The sequence below is a fragment of the Ascaphus truei genome, chromosome 22, assembly GCF_040206685.1.
Source record: "Ascaphus truei isolate aAscTru1 chromosome 22, aAscTru1.hap1, whole genome shotgun sequence".
NCBI lineage: Eukaryota > Metazoa > Chordata > Amphibia > Anura > Ascaphidae > Ascaphus > Ascaphus truei.
In genome coordinates this window covers 4197074-4207009 of record NC_134504.1, presented here as the reverse complement: position 1 = coordinate 4207009, position 9936 = coordinate 4197074, and the positions used below count along the sequence as shown (strand labels likewise).

The following is a 9936-nucleotide window of genomic DNA, read 5'->3' as shown; positions in this document are numbered from 1 at the left end:
GACGTCATGTTGGCCTTTTAATATCCCTTGGAATCCAGTTGATTACCATCTCTGTCCGACAACGGTAATTTCTTCTTGGGATATGTCCGTCCCGCCTCCATTTTATTTTCTTGCCCCTTATGATGATGTCACAGACTTTTGTTGGGTTTCAAACCCATTCATTTTCTCCCTGTCTCTTCAGATAATACCCAGCATGCATCTCTCCATATTTCTTTGAGTTTTCGGAAGCTTCTGAATTATCTTTTGATTTAGGGTTCAAGTTTCACAATATATATATATATATATATATATATATATATATATATATATACATACACTATGTTGAATGGAGGGGTCATTGCATGGATAGCACCACTACCCCTTGGGTAGAGAGACAACACAAGAAGAAAGCTGTAATCATTTATATCTAAGGACTGAGCCACTGATTGAGCCACCTGTGCTGAAGCTGGGATATTCTGAAAACCTGTCCTATTGGTAGCCCTGTAGTTGGCTGCCCCTGTTCTGTTCTATAGAGTTTGGTTCCAGTCCACTTTTTGCCCTCTGGTTCATTGCCCCGAACTCACAGATATAAACCTTCTGAACTTTGCATGTTAGCAGATCTGCATCGTTGTCAGACGTCAGGACTTGTGCTGTAACTGTCCGTATAATATATACCGCGCGGAGTAAAGAGCGGACAGGAGGCTCGGTAAGTATTTCTTTCATAGAATGGGATTATTGGCTTGGGAAATATCTTCATCTTTAAGGAGAGTCAACATATTCCTTCTAGAGGATAATGCAGAGGAAAGTCCCCCGTGAGACGTTGTTTCCTGGGAACGGCACAAGTTATTACTCACATTACAAAGCTATCTGACCCACACTTTAGGGGTTACACCTATGTAAAGGATTATAGGCAATCCTCTAGCACAACAAGAACTCACATTGGAGAATTGTTTACAAATTTGATTTACTCCTTGAGCACAAAATCACAATTTTTTTGTTTAATCCTTCTAGAAGGGGATCCCATGAAAGTCTATGGGGACGGATCATTTCTTGAAGAGGGGATCCCATGAAAGTCTATGGGGAAGGATCATTTCTTGTAGAGGGGGTCCCAGGAAAGTCTATGGGGACGGATCATTTCTTGTAGAGCGGATCCCATTAAATCTATGGGGATGGATCATTTCTTGCAGAGGGGATCCCAAGAAAGTAGATGACAAATAACTTTGTGTACGGGGTGAGGTGCAATCGAACACTAGGGAGGCAAGTTTTACGGAGAAAATGGAAGAGGGTTTATTGTTTCCTAAAGGTTCTAGGCAAGTGTAAAATCTTAGATCTTCATCTTACCTCTTCCTTCGTTCCTTATTTCCGAAGGGTCCATTACTCATACAGCATGGATTTGTAACCCCTGTTATTATATTTACCAGCAATACTGTATGTGTGTGTGTGTGTGTGTGTGTGTGTGTGTGTGTGTGTGTGTGTGTGTGTGTGTGTGTGTGTGTGTGTGTGTGTGTGTGTGTGTGTGTGTGTGTGTGTGTGTGCCTGGCTTCCCAATGCTTGGGGTAGGAAAGGGAGAACCATGGAGACCAGACATTCCTAATAAATGTCTTAGCTCTGGGAGAGTGGGTGATTTTGTAGTTAGCAGGGAATATAAAGAGACTGGGAGGTCCATGTGGACATTAGTCTATCAGTATGCGTCTATGTGAATCTTGCTTTTAACCTTACACCAACTGTAGGCCATGAATCCCATGAAGAGGGAACTATGCTATGGCAACCCAACTTCTGCTATGCCGTTTTACTTTCTTGCATGAATTGCTTTCACTCATGGTACAGTGGTCTATCACTCATGGTACAGTGGTCTATCACTCATGGTAGAGTGGTCTATCACTCATGGTAGAGTGGTCTATCACTCATGGTAGAGTGATCTATCACTCATGGTAGAGTGGTCTTTCACTCATGGTAGAGTGGTCTATCGCTCATGGTAGAGTGGCCTATCACTCATGGTAGAGTGGTCTATCACTCATGGAACAGTGGTCTATCACTCATGGTAGAGTGGTCTTTCACTCATGGTAGAGTGGTCTATCGCTCATGGTACAGTGGTCTATCACTCATGGTAGAGTGGTCTATCACTCATGGTAGAGTGGTCTATCACTCATGGAACAGTGGTCTATCACTCATGGTAGAGTGGTCTTTCACTCATGGTAGAGTGGTCTATCACTCATGGTACAGTGGTCTATCATTCATGGTAGAGTGGTCTATCACTCATGGTAGAGTGGTCTATCACTCATGGTAGAGTGATCTATCACTCATGGTAGAGTGGTCTTTCACTCATGGTAGAGTGGTCTATCGCTCATGGTAGAGTGGCCTATCACTCATGGTAGAGTGGTCTATCACTCATGGAACAGTGGTCTATCACTCATGGTAGAGTGGTCTTTCACTCATGGTAGAGTGGTCTATCGCTCATGGTACAGTGGTCTATCGCTCATGGTAGAGTGGTCTATCACTCATGGTAGAGTGGTCTACCACTCACGGTACAGTGGTCTATCACTCATGGTACAGTAGTCTATCACTCATGGTACAGCAGGGTGCATGCCTCAGCCGACATTGAGGTTATGTTGAGGTTGACTTGGCTGTTTCACAGAGGGACACTCGTATGGCCGAAGCTGATAAGAATGCCCCTGAGATGGAGCTGAGTATGGGCTCAGCATCCAGAGAAGATCTCGCCACCCAAAATGAGGAGAAGGACGAACCTACAATCCTGGAGAAGTATGCCCAGCCCTGCCTGGCAGAGCTGCTGGGGAGCACGCTCTTCTTCTCCGTGGGATGCCTGTCGGTGCTGATAAACCCACACGGTGCAGGGCCCCTGATGCCGGCTCTTGCACATGGATTCACCCTGGCAGCTCTCATCTCTGTGCTAGGCAATATAAGGTAAAGACTGACACACACTGCACAGTTACAGGCATGGACACAGCACTATGGGCTGGAAACAAAACATTAGTGTTGAAAGAAAGCTAGGTAAGTGCTCAGGAAGATTATCATACTGTAGTAAGTTGCAGCTGCCACATGTGTTGGTTAAAGATGGACATGGTGTGATCCACACATGGACATGCCGAAATATAAGAAAGGACTGAGTATGACTAGTCTTCCATCTTAGAGAACAAAGTCAACAAAATACATTATTAAGGATTTAACTGTTGGTCAGGGGGGCTCAACTCAAGTCCTCAAGACCCCTCAAAACAGGTCAGGTTTTAAGGATATCCCAGCTTCAGCACAAGTGGCTCAATCAGAGGCTCAGTCAAAGACTAGGCCTCTGATTAAGCCACCTGTGCTGAAGCAGGGACTGACTGGGCCACTTGTGCTGAAGAAGGGACTGACAGCCACCTGATAGCAGCAGTTGATGAGGAGCACAGCCAATGAAATCCGACTTCCAACTTGAGGGACGAAGAAGAGGGGAAAAAAGCGAGCAACTCCAAAATAGCAATGAGGTCAGGTTTATTGCAGGCTAAAAAGGCAATAAAGGGACCACACGAGCGCTCCTACGCGTTTCGTGCAACAGCACTTTATCAGGTGGAACCCTTTCTAATTGTGGAGCATCGCATTCTACCTTATCCTGCACTGACAGCCATCTGTGCTGAAGCAGGGACTGATTGTGCCACCTGTACTGCAGCTGGGATATCATTGAAACTTGACCGGTTGGGGGGTGTTGAGGACTGGTGTTGAGCCCCCTGCTGAAGGTCACTTTACACATTCGCCTGCCGGAGGGGCTTGCAACACATTGTACAACAATACATGGAGTTAAGTTGGGTAGAGAGCAATGTGCTTAACCCATTCCCTGCCGGAATAACCCACAACACGACTTTTCAGGACACGGGCTCAAAAAGACCTTCTCAGGCAAGGGTGAGTATTCTTCCCCATGCAATGCTGTGCAGACCGGCACATCCGTATATAACTAATAGTCAAATAAATTCCTCCCCAGTGGTGGACATTTCAACCCGGTCATTAGTCTGGCCGTTGTCATATCTGGCGGTCTCACTCCCGTGCTGCTTGTACCCTACTGGATCTGCCAGCTGTCTGGAGGAATATTGGGGGCTCTTCTGGCCAAGGTAGGTATTTATTTATTAATAACAACATTTATATAGCGCCCTTATCCAGGACAGTGTACATTGTTTTACTGACTAAAGGTGTGGTTACATATAGATTAGATTATAGAGTAATTGTTAAAATGTCATTGTGGTGGGCGGGGGTGGTAACATTATGGTTGGGTTATGGGTTATCTGCAGTGAGAGCTTGCTTGGTTGGTGGGTAGGGGGGGAACACTATGGTTGGGTTATGGGTTAGGTGCAGTGAGAGATTGCTTGGTTGGTGGGTAGGGGGGGAACATTATGGTCGGGTTATGGGTTAGGTGCATTGGGAGCTTGCTTGGTTGGTGGGCAAGGGTTGGGGTCAGGTCTCTGGATTTAGTCTTGTCAGTGGCATGGTTATGGGTCTGACAGTGGGGAAAGCGGCAGCAATTGGATCGGTGAGGTGGGTGACTTTGGAGGGTTTCGGAGAGACTTTAGGAAGTGGTGTGTGTATGGGAGATCATGGGTGTTGGGGAGGGTAGGGTGAGGGAGGGATTGGTATAGGAGGTTTACCGGTGATCATGGAATGTGATGAAGAAGATTGTATGTGGTGGGGAAGCTTCTGCCAGTGGAGGGGGGAGAGAGTAAGGCAAATGAATGGAATCAAGAGGAGGCACAACAAGGAGGCTGAGGGGGTGGGGAGTGAGGGTGGTGGTAGTCAGGGAGCGAAGAGGAAGGGATGAAGCAAGAGATGAGTGCTGCAAGGTAAAGGGTGGGCAAGTATGAGTGACAACCATGGGGAGGGTCCATGGTTAAGGTTTCCAACTGTACAGCGTTTGTGGGTTACCCTCTGTAAAGATTGCTGGCATCTCTGAGATGAGAAGTTGGCGCCATTGGTGGTTCTACAGGAAGAGGCTGCAAATACTGTGTGCTACCATGTGTTGTTTCTGTGTGAGGCGTGTGTCCCGTACGTTCCTATGAGAGGATGTTTCTGGAGAAGGAGGAGATGAGGGTGATCAGTACCAGATTGTTTGTGTTGGAGAAGTTTGTAAGGTACTGCATGAGGCCCCGATGTTTGTCTAGAACGAGGCCGTGTGTAGGATATTGATGTCTGAGGTTTCTATAAATCAGAGGTTGGATTGAGATATGATTCACGTTGTGTGTCACTGGTGTCTATGTGAAAGCGCAGGGTAAAGTGGTATGCATTGTATATAAATGACTATGATATTCTCCCGCAGGAGCTAATGCTTTTACTGTCTATTGATTTACCATATATTACGTCAAAAAAAGGGTACTAAAAAAACTATATCGAAAAGAGTACTCTCATTTTCTCAAAAAGCATCTCAGAGGGATTATGTGAAATGTTCCTGAGGCTTTGCTATTCCTTAAGACACTTTGTGCCCCATCCATGTGAATGGACAAGCCATAGCACTGCTTAGCGAATATACGCCCATCCCCATACCATACCATTATTAAAGGTGCCGTTCCCCAAAAATGTCCAAATTGAGCTCAATGTGGAGCCTGTTTGAAGCATTATCAAACTTATTTCTATTTCGTCCCTAACTATTTTTAATTGTATTTTCTTTTTTTTAAAGACCCAAAGCTTGAAGTTAGGTGTTTACACGGCCAACGCCACTTTTTATTCCCACCTGCTCCACACCGGCAGGAAGCACATTGCCTTGTTCCATGCAGACTACAAACAGTCTTATCAGAGAACCAGTCTCATCGCAAGCTCCTCTGATAAGGCGATTTGAAGTCCACAAAGTGGGAGGGGAGATCATTTACATTTTGAGCGCATGGGGGGGGGGGGGGGGGGGATAAAAACTAGAAAAGGTGAAGACAGACAACCAATTGTACAATCAGGTGAAGAAATCATCCAAAAAATCAATAACTAAGGGAGAATGGCCCCTTTTAAAGTCCCATGTCCAGTTCTGAGAGGTAACTTATGAGCAATGAGATTCCATCGCAGGACCAATCCTTCTCTCTTATTCTTGTGTCTGTTGATTTCAGGGCTTGGCAGACGAGGCATCATTCGCCAATCGGACGGGAGCCGCCTGCATGGTGGACAGTGGGAGCTCAGTGGTGAGAGCGGTCGGAGTGGAAATGAGCCTAACTTGTCTTCTGATCCTCACTGTATTGATGGGAGCCCTGGGGGACCGGAGCAAGACTCCACTAGCCCCTTTCTCTATCGCTTTCACTCTTGTGGCTGGAATATTAGCAGGGTAAGAACCTGACCTTCCCCAAAAGCCACTATGTGTGGGGTCCATTGCTTATGCACCCAACTCCTGCGACCCAACATTCTTGTTGACCTATTGTGACAACTTGTTCTAGAAGCGATGGGTTTGGTTGCCCCTTTCATGGAGAGGAGAGACGAGGCACCATGAAATGGTCAGATGTACGCCTGGAATGTGACAGCGCTGATCTCTTGCAGAGGTTCCATATCAGGGTCCTGTCTGAACCCAGCTCGAGCTTTGGGTCCTGCGGTGGTGTCTTATTACTGGGATAATCACTGGGTGTACTGGGTCGGACCTGCATCTGGTGCTGTCATGATGTCTATTATATACAGGTAGGTAAAAGAGGCAGAGGGCAAAATTCGTGAGCATGTTTAACGATGAAGTGCCGGCTCTGGGCAAACGTTGAGACTTCCGTCTACTCAATAAGTGAAATGTGATCCAGTTCTTCTTACAAACATGTATAAGAAATGAAAGCCCTCTGCAATGTAACAACTTCTACCATTTTTATGGGTATTTACGAGCACACTGACGAATATCATAGGGAGATAACACTACACGTCCTTATTAAGGGGCAGTTCATGTCCTTTCTGGAGCTATCAGGAATCTCAAATCTCCCTCATTCGGGGGAAAATGTTGGACTATTTTGTTTTTTCCTTTGCGATTGAATAATTATAATAATAATTATTTATTTGTATTTTTTTTTTGCAGGTTTCTGCTGGCAGGAAGATCTCACCGATTATTCCTAAAATAGGGAATATAAAAAAGAGAGAGAGAGAGGAGGAGGGAGAGAGGAGGAGGGGGAGAGGGGGAGAGTGAGCGGGGGGAGGAAGGGGGAGGGAGAGAGGTCAGCTCTTTATGACCTTGGACAAGTCACCTTATCTACCTGTGACTCATAGATTGTAAGCTCACCTGGGCAGTGTCTATAAATTCTTACGTGCTGCGTACCGCGCGCTATACTGTAATTGTGACGCGCTTTGAGTCCCATTGGGAGAAAAGCGCTGTATGAAATAAAGTTATTATATAAATATTTTAAAAAATCAGATAGGAAAAAAAAATGTCATTTGTTTTACATAACTGCGTCCGCGCACGTACCTCGCGATACTGAGAGTCCTGCGCGCTTCAATGCCTAGAAATGGCAGGTTATCAGAGCAAAGTGGGCCCGTAGTCTATTTTTGGATTTACAATCAAAATTCCTGGTTTCCCGGCTTAACTTTTCATCTCATTTTGTGCACATTTAATTCGACAACGTGAATTGTTTAGGCAAGCTACTTTGGAAGGGTCCATCCAGGGCTGGCCAACTACCGATCTCAGGGCCCCCAACAGGTCAGGTTTTAAGAATATATCCCTACTTCAGCACAGGATATACTTGGAAACGAGAGGTAACTCTCAATGTATTACTTCCTGGTAAAACATGTTATAAATCAATAAACAGGTGGCTCAATCAGTCTCTGCTCCAGCACAGGTGGCTCAATCAGTCCCTGCTTCAGCACAGGTGCATGTCATTACCCAGAATCCCTAGCTGCAGTATAAGCAGGCTTGGCGACCGGTCTGGGACATGAATGTGCTCCTGTGTTCTTTATCACTGCTAAGCCGTGAGGTTTGTTACTGCCCCGCCCCGGTCTTATCGAACGAGTCCCTCCCCTCGAGTGGAAATGTAGCGGTTAGACCTAACGGTTAGGGCGCTGGGTAAGAGGGCGGTCCGTCGCAGGACCAGCGTCTTAGCAGCTATAACTGTCGCAAATTATTCAGATCAACAGCGCCCTCTGGTGCTGGAGTGACTGAACTACAACAATGTCGAGACAATGCAAAACCGGGCGATTTGTCTTGCGTGTCGACAACTGGAGAATTTCTCCAGAAACAGTCACATCGTTATTGCATCATTTTAACTCTGTGTCACTTTGCGTCAATGTGTCACGGGGCTCCGCTCCACGTCTGCTCTCCTTGCGCCAGGTAGATTTTTGGGGGAGTGGTTATAGAAAGAGCCAAGGGAGGAGAGTGTCACTTTCTATTTGCACCAAACCTCAGTGTCTCAGGTGGTGCTACTCTCTGCTCAGAGGCGTAACTACATTTTTAGCCCCCCCCCCCTGCAACCATTTCCACTGGGACGACCTAGTGACCCCCCCCTTTCTTTCTCTTACCCCCCCGTTCTCACCTCCTCGCTCTCTCACCCCCTCTTTCCTTGTCTCTCACTCTTCCTCCCCTCCCCCTCTCTCTCTCCCCTCTAAATCTCTCCCTTCCCCTCTCGCCTCCTCCTCCCCCTCTCTCTGCCCCTCCCCCTCTCTCTGTCTTCTCCCTCTCCCTTCCCCCTCCTCCCTCTCTTTCCCTCTCCCCCCTCTCCTCTCCACATCTCTCTCTTCCCCTCTCCCTCTCCCCGCCTCTCCCCTCCTCCCTCTTTTCCTCTCTTTCCCCCCTCCGCCTCTCCCCTTCTCTTTCCCCTCTCCCCTTCTCTTTCCCCCTCCCCCTCTCCGCACCTCTCTCACACCCCTAAATATGTCACAGGTGCAAATTAACATTTTTGCTCCATGTCTTGGAGCTAATGGTCTCTTCTCCATACCCGCCTGTGTACCTCAGAACAGAGGGGGGCGAACGTGTGCCCAAGGTCTGCCACATCGTCAGACTAAAACATGACGGTACCATTGTCGTTGAATAGAAGAGGAACAGAATCGTAGGCCCCAATTCCTGCACCGTGTACGATGGAAGCAAACAGACACTTCCCCCGCACAAACCTTCAGCCGCTCGCCTACCAGCGCCCACCAAATGACCGTATGCTCGTGACCCAAATGACCATGTCCACATGTGGCCACTCACTCCACTCCACTCTGCCCTACCGCTTCCTTAGGAAATATTGTGGATTCTTTAAATGGGGTTGTGCAGCAGTGGGAGAATGGGACATATAGAACAATAACGCCCACATAATATTTATAACTGTCAGCTTTTCTTCTCCTGATTGCCGCATCTATTACGTTATAAATGGCCGCCTACCATAAAGTATAGGGGGGTAGAGTTACTGGGAGTCACTGACAGCAGAGAGTATCCGGCTGCCGCTCGCTAAAACGCAACACTCCGGTACATACCGGTCGGGATAGGGTTGGTTTTGTCATACAAATGACAGGTAAGAATAAGCTGTGATACCTTTTACTGGACCAACCTTAGGCCGCGCTTATAGTGCCGGCAGCAGCGACGTGACGTGTGACGTCACCCGTCGCCGCAAGTGAACGTTCTATTGCGCTTTTGCGGCGGCGGCGGCGCGGGCGACCAGGCTACCGATTGGTTCAGGGGCTGTCACATGAGGCGACAGCCCCTGAAAAATCAAATATTTACGGCTACCAAAAATCGCGTCGCCACGTCGCTTTTTCGCCGTCGCGCTTACTGTAAGCGCTTGCACCGGCGACAATGCTTTTGTTTTCGGGCGACGTCGCGTTGCCGCCCCCGGAACTATAAGCGCGGCCTTAGGGATCTTTATAAAGGAAATTATATTGTACAGAACTTTCCCACCGGGACACGGTTACAACTGAAAAAATAAAAACACCGCAACCTGTGAGGTTGCGAAAATGACTCGGCGCACAAAATACATAAAACCCATCAGAATAACAAGATGCCAAGGAAATGCCGAGCGCAGAGCTGCCTAAGGAGTGTGGCAGCGCTCTTATCCTCAGGCAGCTCTGTGC

General features: G+C 47.3%; 1 protein-coding gene across 1 annotated transcript; it reads left to right on the top strand.

Annotated features, from left to right (window-relative positions):
- The first annotated feature begins 598 nt into the window (after positions 1-598).
- LOC142472613 (aquaporin-8-like) lies at positions 599-7081 on the top strand. The gene is made up of 6 exons (XM_075579686.1): positions 599-685; positions 2615-2901; positions 3950-4076; positions 6045-6256; positions 6466-6600; positions 6977-7081. Exons 2-6 carry the CDS (start codon positions 2627-2629, stop codon positions 7017-7019), a joined length of 792 nt encoding a protein of 263 aa, XP_075435801.1. The 5' UTR covers positions 599-685; positions 2615-2626; the 3' UTR covers positions 7020-7081.
- The last annotated feature ends 2855 nt before the right edge of the window (positions 7082-9936 follow it).

Bases quoted from the DNA above. Each gene is read 5' to 3' on its own strand.
- LOC142472613 (XM_075579686.1), top strand. From the start codon at position 2,627: ATGGCCGAAGCTGATAAGAATGCCCCTGAGATGGAGCTGAGTATGGGC. The intron at 2,902-3,949 runs GTAAAGACTGAC...ATTCCTCCCCAG, and splicing joins TCTGTGCTAGGCAATATAAG to TGGTGGACATTTCAACCCGG. The intron at 6,601-6,976 runs GTAGGTAAAAGA...TTTTTTTTGCAG, and splicing joins ATGATGTCTATTATATACAG to GTTTCTGCTGGCAGGAAGAT.